A 20,399-nucleotide genomic window follows, 5' to 3' on the forward strand; every position below is an offset into this window, starting at 1 on the left:
GTATAATTTTTGAATGCAATATCCTTCATTAAAAAGGAATGCAGTTTACTTTGTTATTTCGTATGTTTTAAAAGTTTGCTTCATTTATTAATCAATAGATCTGTGGAAAATTGAACAGTGTGAGATTAGGCGAGTGCAGGATATGTCTGCCCACATCCCCCTCTCCTCAAAATGCCAAATTATCTGGACAACTTGTTCCTGACTCTGGGCCAGAGGTACTGCATCATTTGTTTCCAACCCTGCAGACCTCACCTGTCCAGTCCAGTGTTGAGAGAAGTCCTTCAAGATCACAGCCAGTGGCAAAGCTGCATGCTCTGCTACTGGGGGAGGAGAGCAGGCAAGGGTGTGACATGCGTTCTGGGGGTGTGAGGTGTGGGGAGGGCGTGGCACGTGTCGGGGGGGTGTGCAATGGCACCCTACCAGAATCGTGGTGCCGGGGGCGGTCCACTCCCTCCTCACTCCTGTTCCTCCACCAGTGATCACAGCTTTAGGTGTGTCATCCAAACAAACCTTGGAAGGGATCATTTCTCCCCCTATAGCTCTGAGGGTCCAAAAGTAGTAAGCTGCTGTTCCCCTAACCTCTGTTTGCTGTTAAATCCATCCCCATACTACACTGTCATTTACAACCATCTATTTAAACTGACACCAATCAGGCCAATCTAGGATCAGCACAGTATCGTGTAGGCAAAAAACCCCATACTTTCCCCAGGCCAATAAGGTTTACAATAAGGTTTTTTAAAACAAAAAACAAAACACCTCCTGGATCTCCTATCTATTCGACCTCCATTCAGTGACGCCTTCTCTCATACCCATGGCATGCAGATGTTGCTGGTCCCTGCATCCCTATCTCACCCCTGTCACCCACTCATGTACCCCATGTGCAGAGTAACAGGGGGATCATGCACTGATGCAGAAGAGAGGAAAAACATGTAATAACTGGAGGCTGTAGCAAAGTGCACACACCCAGTGCTATGCTCAAAATTCTGAAATAAAAAATCAGCACAGTGGATAATTCCCAATACATCCATTCCACTTTTGAAACAACAAGAGGTCAGTCAGAACACCAACATCCATAGATGATGGAGAATGATGTGGCAGTATCCCTGTTCTGGGTTGCATTGTTCCCTGGAGAGCATCTTGTTGAAACACCTCCAATGTAGGCTCTCTGTGCATGAAGGATTTGTTACAGGTCACCATGGTCTTCTTCCTCTCCTCCCCTGGTTCCTCCTCAAACAATTGATTCCACTTCTATTCATATATAACACATCTGTTCTATGTGTCACAAGTTTTCTGGTAGTTTCTACAGTTTTAAAACCGCCCTTCATTTAATTCTGCTTCCTTTCTTCTCTGATCTCTCTCCACCCCAGTGTTATCACTACAAAACCTCTCCTTAACTTACAATACATAACAACGACATTTTCAAAGGTTCTTGAGATGTCATTTTATCTTTAGATTTCACTCCCACCTTGGCAACAAACTATATTGTAACTCCAGACACTATTGCTTAATGCACACACACTTCACCTATCTTTCTAGACTTGTTAACATCAAAGTAGTCAATTATTTTCTATGATTCCTAGTAGAATAAGGAAAACTAGCTATGCCAAAAATAATGGAATGTTCCGTTCAATTAGAGTCTAGCTAGGAGATGTCTAGGACTTAATGAGAGCTTTAGGATTGATAATAAGGTAACTGACATGCTCTGCATGAAATAATATGAAGTTAAATCATACATTCAATACTGCAGTATTTCTGAATTGGAGCTGGGGCTGTAATTATCTTTCCTGGTTTAAGAGCCAAACAGTTGAAGAGATGCATAGGAGAGGCAGTGCAATTTGGAGGGGAGAACCAGAAGTTGAGGGATGTTTGCTTTACCCTTTTCCTCCCCATTAATTCGCCCCTGCATGCCTTGACCATAGCTGCTTTTCCACTAGCTGCATCTGATAAATCCATATCCAAGAAACCCAGTTTCATTGATTGGAGGGGACCAGTTGTGGCATTGTGTTGCAGGAGAAATGCAACAAATGAGGGAAAGTGAAGCACCTTCCCCCACTCATTAGATGCCCGAAGCTCAAAAATGAATGACTTAATCTTGCCCTGGTCTTTCCCAGTGTGGTGTAGTGGTTAAGAGTGGTAGACTCATAATCTGGTGGACCGGGTTCGCGTCTCCGCTCCTCCACATGCAGCTGCTGGGTGACTTTGGGCTAGTCACACTTCTTTGAAGTCTCTCAGCCCCACTCACCTCACAGAGTGTTTGTTGTGGGGAAGGAAGGGAAAGGAGAATGTTAGCCGCTTTGAGACTCCTTTGGGTAGTGATAAAGTGGGGTATCAAATCCAAACTCTTCTTCTTCTTCTTCCCTTTGAGTGTTCGGTTTTAATGCTACCTTCTTTTTTGCAATAATGAACCCAAACCAGGGCCAATCTAAATCCTATGTAGTTGCCGCTGAGACTCCTTTTCCCATGTATGATGTTTTGGCACATTTTGGCCCAGAGATATGAAAGTATTCACCGCCACCTCCATCTCTTTATACTTCCAGAGGTACAGCAACCTCCCCCTCTTTGTTAAGGAATCATACCATAACCCACTGACTCCTTTGCTGGCTTGTGAGTTGTGGAGAGTTGCTGATCCCACCACCTGAAACCTCAGAACTGGGCAAATTCCCTAACTCACCTGCATGCAAGCTAGCAGACTCTTTGAAGCCCACCATACTGAAACATATAATCTGGGTATAGTTGCCTTGTAGGAAGATTAGTTCAGGTAAAGCAAGATTATCCAGCAAAGCAAAACTCCACTTCCTAAATTTCCAAACCCTTATCACACCATGCAAGTGATCTATCTCCTTTTAATCCAGTTTTAAGGCTACAAGAGCAAAAACAAACAAACAAACTGATAGTACATCCATTCTCTTTCTTAATAATTATGGCCAAGCCTTCTTTACTTGCTTGTGAACGCTGAGTAATCTTAGATCAATTGTCTTCTGCCTCTTGAGAGTCCTGGCTTGAGTTGAACTCACTCAGTTCCAAGTACCATTTTAGTTTTCCTCAACAGCTGGGCTTTTTTTCAGCCGGAACTCACCAGACCTGAGTTCCGGCTCTCAGGTGGGCACCATTGCCATTATAAGAGAACAAGGGAGATGTTCATGGTGAGTTCTGCACCTCTTTTTCTAGAAATTTAGCACTGGTTGTTGGTGACATTTTCCTTGATCTTAGGGTGGTTTGACTTGTGCTTCTGTGCATGCACGCACGCACACACACACAACTCTCAAGTAGGCCTGGGAAGGCAAATGGAATATGATTAGCAAAACTCAGAGAGGTTTCTTTGAAGGTGCAGCTGCAACTCTTTCTCCTGATCCACAACCAATGAAAGCTCCTAGCGGTAAACATTTACACTGGTTTATTGTGTTGACACAATAGGCGATAAGAAACCTTAGTCTCTTATAGCAAGTTTAGGATTGTGGTATATATATTCCAGGCATGTCCCCATCAAATTTAAGTGCTTTCCAGTCCCGGTGATTTCAGGGGTGAGGTTAAGCACCTTTTAACGCCTCTTTGTCTGCAACCAAAGGATCTTAAATGTCCTTAACTTTGGGTAGACGGTGCCCATTATTTTTAACTATGCTTTTAACTTAGTGGTGGTGTCTGAAATGAAATCTTTTTACAGAGAAGCTATTTTGCCTCCACAGCAAGTAGTATTTATTTTATTTTTTAAATCAAACCACACTCTACTGTGCAGTAGAGCAGCATGTAGAAATTGCAGCCCATTTTATCATATAGTTCCATACCTTCCTGTTGTCTGGGGGGGGGGGGCTGGGAATAAAACACTGCATTGGTAGCAGTGAAGAAAGTATCGTTGTGACAAGGAATTTATTCTCTGAAAGGAAAGCAGGTTCTCAGACTGTTCAAAAGAGAACTTTCCTGGAATTTAAACCATGCCCTTTTCTTTAGAGACAAGGATAACTAAAAGAGAATGCTGTAGCAAGTTCCATGGAAAATGCTCCACTTTTAGAAAGCATATAGCAAATATTTCTGTAGTTCCACTGATTTTAATGAGAAGGGTTACATGTGAAACCAATGGATTTGAAAGTACTTCGCTTTTGGCTTGAGATTATTAGTTTTTCCATATCAAGACCTGGAAACCAGTTTTGGGGACTCGTAATGGTTGTTTCAAAACAAAGTATGAGCAGTGAAATTCTTGCCCGACTCAAAATTTTAGAATGCTCTCAGCAGAGTGGCCTAACTGATGCATACTTTGCTGTTCTTTTGGTTTCCGAAAAGAAAAAAAACATTTCCATTTTCCTAAGCCTTTTAGACACAATTTAAGTCATGCTATTTGTTTTTATCTGGCTTTTAAGGTCTCGCTGCTGTTGTAGTTCTTGCATTCTCTTACTGTCCACCATTTGTTTTATTTATTTGTTATGTTCCCTGGTACTCTAACAACTGGGAGATGGTACTTTCTTCTTCTATAAACCACCCTGGGAATTCTTACTGAAGGGCAGCATAGAAATATCTAAAACAAAATTAATAAAATAAAACCTGGGCCGGGGGAGGGGAATCCCACCGGGACAGTAGTTGCATACCTAGTAGTATGCAACGAGGCAGTAAAGTTTGTTGTGGGGGCAATACACTGAATGTTGCTGAGTTTCAGCACTGAAAAAGGATTGTTATTTTTCTGGCTGTGCTGATTATGCATAAAAATGAATTTAAGACGTTCATATTGTTGAATTTGGAAGGGTTGGGGGGAATGGCCATAGGTTTTATCGGAGTGCAAAGGCCTTGGAGAAACATGTAGTCCAGTTACTTGAAATTTGCTTATGGATAGATATAGATATAAATATTTTCATGTGAGATGAGCATATGAGAAGCTTCTTATGTGTCAAATTCATAAGGTGAGAGGGCTTTTGATATGCACCTCACAACATAGATTCAACCAAGCCTGCTTGTAGCCTTCCCACAGTTGGGCACTGTGAAAACAGCATGCTGAACTAGATAGGCTTTTGGCTTAATCCAGCAGGGCTGGGTTTTTGTTTTTGTTTTTCCTTTCCCTAATGCTCATGTTCTTAAGCTAAGGGGAAAGTTCATAAAGAGCAGCCAAATCATCAAAGTAGTTACAAATTCTCAGCTTGACATCTGCAGGTGAGTCCTGCTGTCGGTTAACAAAACCACATGCATCACATGATCCCCTGCAGAAGGTGAGCAAGTCTAGCTTTGAAAACTAACTGGATGGAAGACCATTTCAGAGCCATACGTAAGCCTCTCTGAACTCCTCAGAAAAAATAAAGAGTAATAAATAAACAAACTATAAATTCTGAGCTTCCAGTCATGGTGGAAGAGTTGTAATGATCATGCAAATAATGAAAGTTGTGAATCCACACAAAGTCTTGATAGACAGGCCACCACGGGCTGTAGGAAGCTAAAGCCATATTGTCAGACTTCAGGCTGTACATATTGGTTGTTTATGATTTTCATTGGCCTTCTTTTGCAGAATCACATATTTAAGATCCCCCTAGCATGATAGCCACCAGTCATGGTGACAGTGAAACAATCATATGATAGGCTGCAGGCAGAAATCATTAGCACTTCTGGGTAGGGTGGTAGAATTAACTTTGCAAAGATGCAGTGAAAATATTTGAGTGTAGATTTGTCGTGTGCTATCACTTCTCGCTTCCTTGGCACAAGCAGAAAGCAATCCACCACATGGTGGTCATAAAACCAGGCTCTTACATGAGACAATAACCTCTTTTCAACGTAATAATTTGTTATCTATAACACAAACATGCACTAAGATGTGTATGCATGTACGTGTATTTATGTGCATATAGACATATGTGGTTCCGGAAGTAAATGCCATGTGTTCCAAAAACAGCTCTGAACTGAGATCTAAAGGAATATGAATATTGTAAGAACTGACATTTTTCATCTTGAAAATGAATTTTTCCAAAAAGCAGGGGAGTCAGTGGAAGTTTTATTTTGTACATTGTCTTAGGGGAAATATTTTACCTATGCTGTTGGGTGATATGTGCAAAGCATAATCATTTAAGACTCCTTCCCCCCCCCTCTCCTTTTTTCAGGCTCGAATCGCCAACTAGATCTTTGATCATGGAAGCTCCCAAGGGAATACAAGTGAGTGCAGCTGCAGGGGACTTAAAAGCCACCTGTAGAAAAGAACTACACTTGCAGTCCACAGAAGGGGAGGTAAGTCTGATAACCATGAGGCAAAACATACATGTGGGAAACACAACTCAAATGGTGCTATGTTAGCCAGATCATCCCTACCACATACTTGAAGAGATTACATCGGGAATCGTAGCATTTAACAGTGCAGCTAAAGATTGTCAATACAATTTATGGCTAATGTGGCTCAAAAGCAGAGAAAAGCTTCAGGTATTACAAGCAAGCTTTCCTATTTGACTCTGGAAGAGACTGTGCTGGTGGCTGACACCCCTTCCTTTTACCATCAGAAGATACCCAAAGTTAAACAGTCATGGTTTTGTTACTGGATTTCCTTTTCAGAATTGAATTGCTTTCATTTTCATTTGTTTTTTTTTAAATTGCAAACCACCTTGTGGGCCATTATGGTTGAGAGGTGGTCCAGAAATGCATTAAATTATTAAGTCAGGAAAGAGATGTGATTATAAAGGGAATATACACAGCTCAATGACACATTACATGAGATCCGTACCTCCATTCCCAATGTGTACAGTATGCATCGATAGTGATCATATCCACACCATACATTTAAAACACTCTGCTACCACATTGACAGTCGTGGCTGAGGCAACCCATTGAGATGGGCAGGGTCCAAGTAACTCTATGATGTCCTAAGACCTTTCAGCGTCCTTAACAAACTACAGACCCCAGAATTCTTTAGGTGAAGCTGTGGCTGTTAAAATGGTATAAGGGTGATTTAAGAGTGGATGTGAGCAGCACTGGAGTCATCAGCATGTTTCTGAGCACAATTGAAAGTGTTGCTGCTGACCTTTAAAGCCCTCAACAGTCCAGTATAGCTGAAGGAATGTCTCCACCCCCATTGTTCTGCCCGGACACTGGGGTCCAGCACTGAGGGCCTTCTGGCGGTTCCCTCGCTACAAGAAGCCAAGTTACAGGGAACCAGGCAGAGGGCCTTCTTGGTAGTGGCACCCACCCTGTGGAATGCTCTCCCACCAGATGTCAAAGAGAAAAACAACTTTTAGAAGACATCTGAAGTCAGCCTTGTTTAGGGAAGCTTTTAATGTTTAATAGACTATTGCATTTTATTTTATTTTTTAAAATATTCTTTATTAGTTTAAAAACACGCAGTTATACATACTTTGAATCAAAAAGAAAAAAAGACAAGTGAGGATATATAGAAAAGAAAAATTAAACAAAACAAAGGAAACAGGAGAAAATTCATCATAGAAAACAACATTTTACAATCATAAGAAAAGACAACTATTGCATTTTAATATTCTGTTGGAAGCTGCCCAGAGTGGCTGGGGAAACCCAGCCAGATGGGCGGGGCATAAATAATAATTTGTTGTTGTTGTTGTTATCAAACTCACCTCAGGAATTCCATGCTGGGCATGGCATTCATAACCCAGCCCTACCACTTCATGTTGCTTCTTCTGCCACTTCTGTCTTATGTGGCATGTCTCAGAGCTATTCCCGCATGTCACATACCATGCTTATGACTTTTCAAGGGGAGGCAATTTTGTTGTCTGCAAAGGAGGCAGAACCTAGCAGAATACAGGCAGTAAATGTCTGATGGGCCACATTCAGCTTTGCAGGTCACAAGTCGTGCACAGCTGTCATAATAAATGACTGAAAATTGCATAAACATCATTCTTCCTTTCCTATGTGGCACTGATGACTAGGGGATATTAAATGAACAGCAAATTCTAAGTATTTCAGTGTGCTGTGAATTATACAATTCCTTTTCACTTTCACTGCTCTTTTCAAACTTCATTATTTTGATGCAAACTAACGTACAATATAATTGCTACATTAGTGATGAAAAATGCATAGCTTGCCCCCTCCTTCCACTTGTTGTTGTTGTTGTTGTTTAGTCATTTAGTCATGTCTGACTCTTTGTGACTCCATGGACCAGAGCATGCCAGGCACTCCTGTCTTCCACTGCCTCCCGCAGTTTGGTCAGATTCATGTTGGTAGCTTCGAGAACACTGTCCAACCATCTCATCCTCTGTCTTCCCCTTCTCCTTGTGCCCTCCATCTTTCCCAACATCAGGGTCTTTTCCAGGGAGTCATCTCTTCTCATGAGGTGGCCAAAGTATTGGAGCCTCAGCTTTAGGATCTGTCCTTCTAGTGAGCACTCAGGGCTGATTTCCTTAAGGATAGGTCTCCTCCAACACCATAATTCAAAAGCATCAATTCTTCGGCGATCAGCCTTCATGTTCCAGCTCTCACTTCCATACATCACTACTGGGAAAACCATAGCTTTAACTATAGAGACCTTTGTCGGCAAGGTGGTATCTCTGCTTTTTAAGATGCTGTCTAGGTTTGTAATCGCTTTTCTCCCAAGAAACAGGCGTCTTTTAATTTCGTGACTGCTGTCACCATCTGCAGTGATCATGGAACACAAGAAAGTAAAATCGCTCACTGTCTCCATTTCTTTCCCTTCTATTTGCCAGGAGGTGATGGGACCAGTGGCCATTTAGTGTTGTTGTTTTATGTTGAGCTTTTGCGCTCTCCTCTTTCACCCTCATTAAGAGGTTCTTTAATTCCTCCTCACTTTCTGCCATCAAAGTTGTGTCATCTGCATATCTGAGGTTGTTGATATTTCTTCCAGCAATCTTAATTCCGGCTTGGGATTCATCCGCCAGCCTTTCGCATGATGAATTCTGCTTATAAGTTAAATAAGCAGGGAGACAATATACAGCCTTGTCGTACTCCTTTCCCAATTTGAACCAATCAGTTGTTCCATATCCAGCTCTAACTGTAGCTTCTTGTCCCACATAGAGATTTCTCAGGAGACAGATGAGGTGATCCGGCACTCCCACTTCTTTAAGAACTTGCCATAGTTTGCTGTGGTCGACACAGTCAAATGCTTTTGCGTAGTCAATGAAGCAGAAGTAGATGTTTTTCTGGAACTCTCTAGCTTTCTCCATAATCCAGCACATGTTTGCAATTTGGTCTCTGGTTCCTCTGCCCCTTCGAAATCCAGCTTGCACTTCTGGGAGTTCTCGGTCCACATATTGCTTAAGCCTGCCTTGTAGAATTTTAAGCATAACCTTGCTAGCGTGTGAAATGAGCGCAATTGTGTGGTAGTTGGAGCATTCTTTGGCACTGCCCTTCTTTGGGATTGGGATGTAGACTGATCTTCTCCAATCCTCTGGCCACTGCTGAGTTTTCCAAACTTGCTGGCATATTGAGTGTAACACCTTAACAGCATCATCTTTTAAAATTTTAAATAGTTCAGCTGGAATGTCATCACTTCTACTGGCCTTGTTATTAGCAATGCTTTCTAGGGCCCATTTGACTTCACTATCCAGGATGTCTGGCTCAAGGTCAGCAACCACACTGCGTGGGGTGTACGAGACATCCATATCTTTCTGGTATAATTCCTCTTGCCACCTCTTCTTGATGTCTTTTGCTTCTGTTAGGTTATTACCACTTTTGTCCTTTGTTATGGTAATCTGTGCACGAAATGTTCCTTTTATATCTCCAATTTTCTTGAACAGAGCTCTGGTTTTTCCCATTCTATTGTTTTCCTCTATTTCTTTGCATTGCTCATTGAAGAAGGCCCTCTTGTCACTCCTTGCTATTCTTTGGAAATCTGGTTTTTTCCTGGTTTTCCTCCTCTAAAAAACAGGGAGGGGAGCGCTGGAGGGGGAGCCCCTTCTCCCTTCACAGCGGCTCATCCCCTCTTGCTTTAAAGGGACATAGGGATGAGGGGAGAACGCTCCGTTTCTCCCCTCTTCCCCATGTCCCTTTAAAGCAAGAGGGGATGAATCTGCTTTTGGGATCGGCAGGCAGCGCATGGGGTGGTGGAGGAAATCCTCCACCAACCTCCCTGCCGCCCCCCTATCCCAAAAGCAGGCATCGCAGCTGCCTCCCCCCACCTCCCGACGAACATGGGGGATGGGGGAGGCAGCGGGAAGTGAAGGGGATGTTGCTGGCACAATCCAGCAACATCCACTTCACTTCCCGCTGCTTCCCCCCATCCCCCGCCTCGAGGTGGGGGGAGGTAGCGGAGATGTTGCTGGATCGTGCTAGCAGCTCCGCTCGCCGAAAGAAGCTTCTTTCAGTGAACGGAGGTGCTGGCATGATCCAGCAACATCACCGCTGCCTCCCCCCACCTCCCGCCGAATGCGGCGGGGGATGGGGGGAGGCAGTGGGAGCGAAGCCTTCGCTCCATAAGATGCACAGGGATTTTCCCTTCCTTTTTAGGAGGGAAAAGGTGCGTCTTATGGAGTGTAAAAGACGGTATATGTTTTCAAGGTGCTTTGAAAACTTTGATGACTTACATGCTATATCCCAGCTTTCAGTTTTATATCCGTATTTAACCATTGGTCCAAACCACACATGGCATGAAAATAACGATGGTTTGAATTGCTCCAAGAAGTAGTTTATAAGTAGCCATGGAGTCCCACTGGTTTCCATAGGCTTGAGCTTGAGTCACACTAATGTGCCCCTCGGCAGCTGCTGTAATGCAGGGAATACTTAAATATTGATACAAGGCTGAGCCTTTAAGCTCAAGAGCTTTTAAAATTCAGCCGTCATGCTTTTTACACCATTGCTGCCATTCTGAAGATCATAAAAGGCATCAGCCAAAAGCTAACAGCAGTTGTAACAGTAAAACCCATTCTGTTGGTTCTGAGGGCTGTCAGTCTACAGCCCTCCATTGGAGTTTCTGCCAGTGAGCAGCCAGCCATTTCAGGATGCTTGGCTGGCCAATGGGAGCTCCATATGCCAATTCGACATGAGCTTTTTGCATATATCTTTGGTAACCCTAGAGGTTACAGTAAGTTATAAAAGGAAGTGAATTCCTGCCATACTCCATAGCAAACTGCATCCAATTTACTAGAAATAGGTGAGTTCCCCAATGCTGTCCTCAAATTAATACTAATAATACTTATTATTATTATACCCTGCCCATCTGGCTGGGTTTCCCGAGCCACTCTGGGCAGCTTCCAACAATTACCATGGAATTGATACAGCTTTCTCCAAAAAGAAAAAAAGACATTGGTTTGATTTTCAAAGCTTCACTGTCTCCAAATGCCATATCCTACCTCCCAAACTCTCTCCTTTTCCTTCCCTGTCAGGTGGCAGTCATAGGAGTAGCAATGGTGGCACAAGAGGAAAGAAGGTGCTCTCTTTCCTTTGTCTCCCTCCACAACACAAGTCAGCTATTGTGCAACAAGCTTTGGTTTGTGCAACTATTGCACTGGGTTTCCTTTGTTGCACAACATTTAAACGACTCCTGTGCTAGCGGACAGAGAATGTTCAACCAGGGTCCATGTATTTATCATACCCTCTATGCCTGATATCCGTAGGTGAGTGCGGTTGCTTTTGCAGGCAAAATGGCATGAGTCACACGATAGGGAGGCATCTATAATATACACCAGGCATGTCCAGCTCCCAAGAGACTGAGATCTATACACACTATAAAAAAATAGCAGTTGTTGAGCTTTTTAGGGAAGAACCAAAGTTGTTGAGATGGGGGGGGGGTGGCAATCAATCCGGATCACACAATCGACCTAGATTGACCGGTAGATCGTGATCGACCAAGTTGGACATGCCTGATATATACACCATGGAAAGAGCTTCACATTCTTTTTCCTTCTCTTTTCCTCCTAGATATTTTTAAATGCGGACTCAATCCGACTAGGAAATCTACCAGTGGGTACTTTTTCCTCTTCCTCCCCGCCAAGCTCATCAGCAGCTCGACAGACTATCTATGAGCTCTGCGTTTGTCCCAATGGTAAACTTTACCTTTCCCCGGCAGGAGCAGGCTCCACGTGTCAGTCCAGTAGCAACATCTGCTTGTGGAGCTGAAAAGACTCCCGATCCCTCCTCACACCAGAATAGCCTTTTTGTTACTGTCCCTCTGCTTCACAGTTCTGCCCGGTTTCCTTCGTTCCGTCATGAAGCTCCAAAACAGCCCACAGAGCATCCTCTTCCAGTGTAAGCAGGAATACAATGTGGCCTTTTTGTCTGGCTCGTGGACATAGATGACTGGAAGAAAGAAGGGGGAACAAAAACGGTTGTCTCCATCAGGAAACCTGGATCTTAGTATCACCTTTTGTCCAAAAGGGAGAATAACACAGGTGCCTTTGCTATATATGAAGTGAAGCACATTGTTTTAGATTTTTGCAGGAACTGTAAATGAGAATCTGCACATATATATAAATATATATATATATATATATAATACATAAATATATATAGATAGATAATAGATATGCTATACAAATTTTCCCAGAATCAAAAGGTGAGATGAATTGGTATAATAAATAATCCTACTGTCTGAAAGCACAATTTTCATATGCCCATCACTTTTGGATGTAAAATTTTATCCCTGATTTTTAAAACTTTTGGAGCATTGTGTGATGCTTGCTTTGCTAAACAATTAAACTTCAATTCACATTTTAAGCAGCAAGAGACAGAATCCCTCCCTGATTGCCAATCCATTGTTACTGTTTATCTCCTACATCTGGGGGTTTTGTAGGAAAAATTCTTTGGACACACTTAGCAATATAACCTATTCATGTTGAAAACAAGACCCAGTTTTAGTTTTGTTCAGCACTTCAGTGATTACCTAGTGATTATACAAAGCAATTTATTTAAACATTTTGGGGTCAATGAATGGTCCAGGTGGGGGGAGAATATACCCCTGAAGAAATTCCCATGATGATGTGATGGATAAATGGATGACCAAATAGATATTTTTTCTAAAGTTATAGAAATTTATAATGGAAAAAAGAGCCATGCCTTGAACTGGAGCCCCACAGGTATATATTGAGTTCACACATGTGTGGGTCTCCTCATCCATTACAATGGAGACAGCAAATGCATGTGCGCACATGAAAATGCCCATAGACCTGCTTCATCCATTGAAATGAACTGGAGGAAAGCACTATACAACCCCAAAACAGTGGCAGGTTTGGAGCATAATAGTTGCAGCTAAACGGAGCCCTCTGAATTTAGGGCATTGGAATTACTATCACAGTGAAAAGGTGCAGTGGCATTTTCTCTTGTTAGCAGCTATTTATCAGATCTTCTTGTGCAATTTCAAAATATAATGACTAGGATTCTGAAATAAATTAAGAAAGTTCGTTGGGGGGGAAATGTTTGGCCCTTGGTCACCCTGGCAGCCATACGCACCTCCAGATGATAAGGAAACCCTCCTGAACCATGTGGGAATGGGGCACCGGGGTGCTGTTTGTTGGACCAATTCAGGGTGATTTGTTACCTCCCCACCCCACCCCAGCAGCTCCAGTTACACCTGGAGATGCTGTTTTGAGTGAAGGTGCATATGGCTGCAAGGAGGGGACAGGCAACCTTTTCCCTGTGAACTTGCTTAGCTTGTTTTCAGGAATATTGCCCTTTGTTCGATGATCACAGGCAGGTTCACAGAATAAAAACACAAAATGGACACTCACCCCTTCCACCGGGTGGGCAACTGTTGCAGATCCTCACACTTGGTCTCCATCCCAGGGCAGTAAAACAGAACGCACATGGTCAGGCGGCCATTGGGGGAATTCCCCTTGGCCACTTAGGTAGCTGGCTCAACTTCCCGTCAGCTGCTGCAGTTCAAAATTGTCCAATGAGTGGCCTCCTCAGGGGTGGGGCATGCCTCGCTGGCTGAAAAGACATGGGCCACATGCCTGCCTGGGCAGCTGGCAAGGCATAAAAGCCAGTAGCGCCTTCCTACAACATAAAAAAATTAAAACGAGAATGCAAAATACATAATAAAAACAAACCAATATCTCTCCTTCCCACAAACATGTTTAGAATGACATAGAATCTCTATAATTAAGCTTTTGGCTGATTAAGAACATGTTTTCACCTGGCATATAAGCATATATGTAATAAAGGTGTTGGGCAAACCCCCCTGGGTAGAGCATTTCACAAGCGGGGAGCCACCGCAGAAATGTATCTTGCAGCTTGCAGAATTCAGGCAAGACTCGCTAAATCAGTATCTTTCCTCTTGAAACAACCTGTGTTTCAAGCAGGTGACCGATCGCCAAGGCTGGTTTGCTTGTTACTTTAGTGTGCTTGCTGCCTGCCACCTCTCAGGTTTCTCCTTCTCTCCTCCAGCAATGTGCGCAACTTCCCAAACTTCATGGTTGTGCACATTACTGGAATCACTATGGGAGAAACCACTAAGAAGTTATTTTCTGTTATTGATATTATCATCCAAATTAATTATTGTAAATCATGTTGAGCTTTTTTTTAAAAAATAAAAGGCAATAAATAAATTTCAGTGGCAGCTAAGCTACTTGGAGGAACATGTAAATCAGTTCTCTGACTGGATAGCAGCACAATTCTGCCACAGTAGGAATCTATGGTTTCCTATTATATGAACAAGCTATGGCAAGCCTGAAAATCCCATGCTCCCCCACTCCTAAAGGAGATCAGAAGCAACTACCTCTAGTTTTACATCAATCAGCATTCTCTGTGACTTCTGAACTGGGAGAACTATGGTTTGTTTAAATTATGGTTTCAGAACAAGCCAGGGTTTGAAACCATCATCTGATCCTGGCTTGTTCTTCTTAACCATAGCTTCAGCAAATCACAGTTCAAATGCCATGGGAAACTGTGGTTTGTTTTAAACTGAAAGCAAAATTTTCCAATCTTCTTACAGGCAAGTCAGAGGAGAAGGCAGTGCACCAACTTGAGGCTCAGTGTGCTTTGTTCCCACAGCAGAAACCGTGGTTTCCTCTTACATCTGACCTGGGTTGAATATTTTGTCAAAATATCAACTGGGACCCATATAAATTCAAAGATATTTTAAAGTAATATTTGTTATATTAGCTAAGGGGTATCCAACATGATGCTCTCCAGATGTTGTTGGACTATATTTCCCATCATCCCTCTCCATTAGCCATGTTATGTGGTGCGGGGGGGGGGGGGGTTCCAGAGCCTAACAACAGCTAGAAGGCAACAGGTTGGCTGACAAATTTCCAGACGAACCAAATAAATAAATAAATAAAAATCCTATGAAGTCATAGGAGACAATGAACAGTAAGATGGTGTAGTCATTTAGTTAGCAGAACAAGAGGGCAAAGTATGAAGCTGAAAGCATTCAGTTCATGGTTGAATTTCAGTATGAACTTACAGGTATCTGAAGAAGCTCATACCAAGAACAAACTTAGTTGGTCTCTAAGGTGCTACTGGAAGGAATTTTTATTTTTTATTTTGTTCTTACAGAGACTGTTTGGTTCCCTATATTATTGTGTTGTCATAGATTTATAACCATATAAAATGAAAGAGAGGACAGAGGATTTGAAGGCTCTAAAATGATCTCCAACTAGATGAATTTTCCTTTTGACATTTATGTGTTTATTTGTTAGTTGAAATGCCACACTGTTAATTTTAAACTGGAAAATGGGCATCTCAAGATAATGCATGAGTGTGAAAAGACTCTTGTCCCAGGCAATCAGAGCAAGTGTGGTAGTAACCAGAACTGAGCCTCCTTTCTCAGTTCTGTTCTCAGAGCAACTGCAGCTCCCTACACGAACCAGATGTTTAGGAAAACATCTGGCTTGGCAATTGGACCAAGAGAGAGACCAGTTCTAGGGCTTACCCAAAGGTTTCTGGGTTGTACAGCCAGCCCACCAGCATTCCCTAGTTAACTCATGCCCTCTTTGAAAGTCTCTCCCTGCTGAATTAGGCAGTGCAGATGGGTGTCAGGCAAAACCAGATGAGTCCAAATAACAAGGGAGAACTGAAAGGGGCCTGTTGAAATTGGGGGAAAGCTTGCTTTTGTATGAGCCCCTGCCCAAAAACAAACAAACCCTTCAGAATAAGACATGCCCACCACAGCAGTGTTACCAATTCACCAAATTCAAAGAATAACAGGCAGCTAAGGATTTCACTAAATCTGGTAGGGAAGCAGCCTCCCAACTGCCTGGGCATTATTCATAGCCTCCTTGTCATTGGATACACCCATCTTAATTTCTGTGTTCCCACAATCAGTCAAACACCTAAGGAGGTAAAGTTAGCTGCATAATTAGACACAATATGTTCCCACCTCTCCATGAGGTTACAACAGTCAGGTATAGTAATATTTCAACAAGGAATGGGAAACCTGTATCCCTCCAGATGTTGAACCCAAATTCTCATCAGCTCCAGTCAATAGGGCCAATGGTTAGAGATGATGGGAGTTGAAGTCCATCAATATCTGCAAGGCCAAAGAAGAGTTTGAAGAAGAAGAGTTTAGATTTGATATCCCGCTTTTCACTACCCGAAGGAGTCTCAAAGCGGCTAACATTCTCCTTTCCCTTCCTCCCCCACAACAAACACTCTGTGAGGTGAGTGGGGCTGAGAGACTTCAGAGAAGTGTGACTAGCCCAAGGTCACCCAGCAGCTGCATGTGGAGGAGTGGAGACGCGAACCCGGTTCCCCAGATAACGAGTCTACCGCTCTTAACCACTACACCACACTGGCTCTCAAAGGTTTCTCACCCCTGTTCCTCACCCCATCTAGCATAGCATCGCCATAATGGAATAACATACAATAGCATCCTATTGGTAAAGGATAATAATATATTCCACCCTTACCTTCATAGAGTGTGAATGAAATGCAGTAGAAATTACAGGAAGAAGTGGGAGTAGCAGGGCTGTTAGAAATTCTCTTGATCTTTTTGACCGGCTAGCTGGTTGCTTGAGTCATGTAGTATTTTAACTTTTGATGCAGCTTGGTTGAACAAACACTTTTTAAATTCTGCCTTCATTACATTTTGATGTGGCTTGGCTGTATGGCTGAATTTATGTTCTGCAAATGAAGAATGGATGAAACTAGTTATCAAGTTCAAACACCACAGGAGTTGGAAGCAAACTTCAGGTTTCAAGTTGAATCAGGATTGGGGAAGGTTGACAGCTAGGTTCAAAGGTCTGCTCTTTAAAATATTAAATATCAGGCTGCCCTAAAAAGAAAAGCAGTGTAATTTGAAAACATTTTGTATTGGTTCCCCATTTTTACAGCCCACAATAACCAGATGTATCATTCCTGCATCTGTGGTCTGAAATACAGGAGAGACAGTCATACTCCATCCTTTCTAAATGGCATCCCCATGCATTTTGTTTAGAAATGGCAAGAGGTTGCAAAGAATTCTCCTTTTACTTCTTCCAAGTTCTGCTTGTGTTAGTGCTGAATAATCATGGGCACAGCATTCAAGAGAAACCCTTTTACATAACATGAGATAGATGCCCGTTTATCATCTCAGAGCTTGGATCACAAGAGTAGGTGGTAGTATTTATGTTTTAATGTTTTTGAAATAGGGAGAGATTCCTGAATCTTTTGATAAACAGCATCACAGCTGACAACGTCACCTGGGTGCCCACACATTAGCCTTGACCTGGGACTGCATGCTTGCTTAAAATCTGGTACCACTTTATTAATGGGTTTCTCTTCCAATTGCCTGGACATCCATCCTATTCATGGAATGCCCATGGTCCAGTAGTGTAGATCCACATGTTGGGAACTTTACACTGAAACTAAGGAAAATATTGGAGAAAACACCATCTGTCAGGCCTAGTTGCATTCTATCCAGGGCAAAGAACCTGAACGTGTGAAAATTACAGATTGACTGATGGGGAGGATAAGGTACGAGCTCCTCATTTAATAGGTAATTCATGTGCCAAAGGATTGCAAAAGCCCATCACAAATTACAGCAAGTCCACCATTCATCAGCATGCTGTTACATGCAATAATCTGTAGGAAGCTCCTTCAGGCAAATGATCCATCTACCCCAAAGATGTCTATAACCAAGCTGCAGGAGTGGTTGGCATACTGAGGTGGTGTTGCAGAGCTGCTTACCTGGATGAGGCAGGGCAAGATGGCATCAAGGTCTGGGGCTTTGTCGATATACTGGGGGAGCCAATCCTGGTCTCCTGCCACAATGTCCCCACAAAGCCCTGGTCTCACCTTTGCCCCACGCCTGCACCATCCAGGTGAGCAGCATTGATGCCCATGGTGGAAGGGTGACTCCATGGCGCTGCCCCACCTCACCAGCTGCTTCCGCCTAACTGGCAAGGAATGTTTAAGGGCTCAAGCAGAGTCCTTCCGCAACCCTGCTACATGAGAGCTCTAGTTGGCAGGAATTAAACATGGGACTTTCCACATTCCATGCATGTCCTGTACCCCTGAGCTAGGTCCATGTTCTTAAAGAGCATCCCTAAAGTAGCCACTTACCAGTAGTCCAAGGAGAAGGCAAGATCAGGCCTCCGGCAGAGTTGAATGGGGAGCCACGTGAATTGCCAAACCAGGTACAACCCCGCTTTTCCAATATAGTTCTTATTGGATCATGCCAAATACCAATAACATAATAATGTTCTTCCTTTTACCTGGAAAGTTTTTTTCAAGAGGAGGAAATGTAAGTTTAAAAGACTGGTGCTATTACTCCCTCCCTCAAATCAGGCCACTTTTTCAAATATTGCCCTCTCAGTTTGCACCCCAAGGAAAATGGTACCTCACTTTTCCAGATTTTTTGGTCTCCTCAGAATTATCCCTACTGCGTCATATACAATGGAGTCTAGTATATAACTGGACAATTCTTCACTCTTTGTATGACTATATATTACGTAGCAAATACCGCAAAAATGGGGGGATCCCTGCTACAAGGTTAGTGGATACTGTCTCTTGTTTATTTATTTGTTTTTAAATAAAAGTATACAATGACCTCTTTGAACACTGTTACTTGTATGTTGGGTTGGTTCTGTTATTTTATTAAACGGCAGTTCATGTATTGGTTTAATATTAAAGACCAAAGACTGATACTTCTGTTATATCTAACACGGCACTGCACCTTCAGCTCCTCTCTGGTGGAATGAAGAGAATGATGCAATGTACTTGCCACACAAGACAGTAATATGCTTTAGATCTGTGAAGTATTCTGTGCTTTCAATATTTGCCTTTTTCATTCATTTTGAAGGGAAAGTGAGTTTGGGTTGTTGAATTATTCTCTTCTTCATGCATAAGATATATATTTCACTAATCAAAAAAGGGAATGTGTACTGAAAATGTGCCAAAAAGTGGGGGTGGGGTGGGGGGTTGGTTAGTTGGTTGGTTGGTTGGGTTTTTCTTCTTCTTCTTCCTCAGTTGGATTTTCAGATTAAGGTCGGGATTCTAAATTTCTGCTCCATGCATGGAATGAGCTTCTGCTCCTGGAAGGAAATTTGCTTTCATGCATGAACCCTCCATGAGTGAAATGCTAATACTGAATAAAACAAATGAATTACTGTCCACAAACAGAAGCTCTTTCAGTTTCGAGAGTGAAAACTAAGGCTGTAGTCCCTACCCACTTAACTGGGAGTAACTCCCAATGAATTTAATAGGACTTATTTAATAAACGTAGTTTGGATTGCCAGCGGCTTAGCCTGCCGCTCGGGTGCCCAGTGCAGTGCACGCATCCTGCAGCCAGGGGTGGGGCGAGCTGCCCATGGGATGGGATGCACTGTGTGGAGCCTCTCCACAGCCTCCCCCTCAGCTGTAGGGCAGCTGAGGGAGAGGCGGTGGGCAGATGCAAGCTCCACGCTGCTATTATCAGGCAGCACTGAGCCTGCAGGCGCTCAAGTCACCACGTCACTCCCAGGAGAGGCGTGTGGCTCGGGCACGCTGCAGGCCCCTTTGTAAGTGCCGTTTCCCCCCCCCCCCGTGTGGCACCCAGTGCCAGCCATGTTTCGTTGCGTTTGTTCACTGAACTAAAAAGTTTTGTGAGCCCAATTTTTTAACTCATGTTTTTTGTCATTTTGTCAACACCCCCCCCCCAGTGATGAGACCCGGGGTGGCCCACACCCACCGCACCTGCACCCCCCTTCCTCCGCCACTGTGGGTAGCACTGTTAGGCTCTAAGCCTATATTTATTTATTTCTCCACTGATCTGACTGGATTATACAAGTAGAGAATGAAAGAAAATGACCAACAAACAGCTGTAATGACAAGTGATTGGTTTCTTTGGGCTTTCCTTTATCATTCATTTAAATGTCAATCAAATAAATCAAACATATGGACAACCCTGGTTTGTAAGTGCCAGTTCATTCACTATGACATAATTGCAAAATACTCTCTCAAGTTCAAATGTCCAATGGTTTCGTTGTGTTTTTCAGGGTGTACTAACTTTTCCTTTCCCTTTTTCTCCTTTTGCTACTTTCATGTCAATGTTGTTCTTCTGTAAATAGATATATAAAAAGACGGAACTATTTTCTTACACACTCTATGCAATATGTTTGTAAAATTGC

General features: G+C 42.9%; 1 protein-coding gene across 2 annotated transcripts in view; it reads left to right on the forward strand.

Annotated features, from left to right (window-relative positions):
* The window catches only part of SGCZ (sarcoglycan zeta), a 543,025-nt gene extending 530,259 nt beyond the window's left edge, over positions 1-12,766 (forward strand). For both annotated transcript variants that reach the window (XM_033160661.1, XM_033160662.1), the window contains 2 exons: positions 6,069-6,192; positions 11,794-12,766. In XM_033160661.1, coding sequence (XP_033016552.1) covers positions 6,069-6,192; positions 11,794-11,991 — 322 coding nt within the window. In that variant the 3' untranslated portion in view covers positions 11,992-12,766. The remainder of the gene's footprint in view (positions 1-6,068; positions 6,193-11,793) is intronic.
* Positions 12,767-20,399: the final 7,633 nt, after the last annotated feature.

The sequence above is a fragment of the Lacerta agilis genome, chromosome 9, assembly GCF_009819535.1.
Source record: "Lacerta agilis isolate rLacAgi1 chromosome 9, rLacAgi1.pri, whole genome shotgun sequence".
NCBI lineage: Eukaryota > Metazoa > Chordata > Lepidosauria > Squamata > Lacertidae > Lacerta > Lacerta agilis.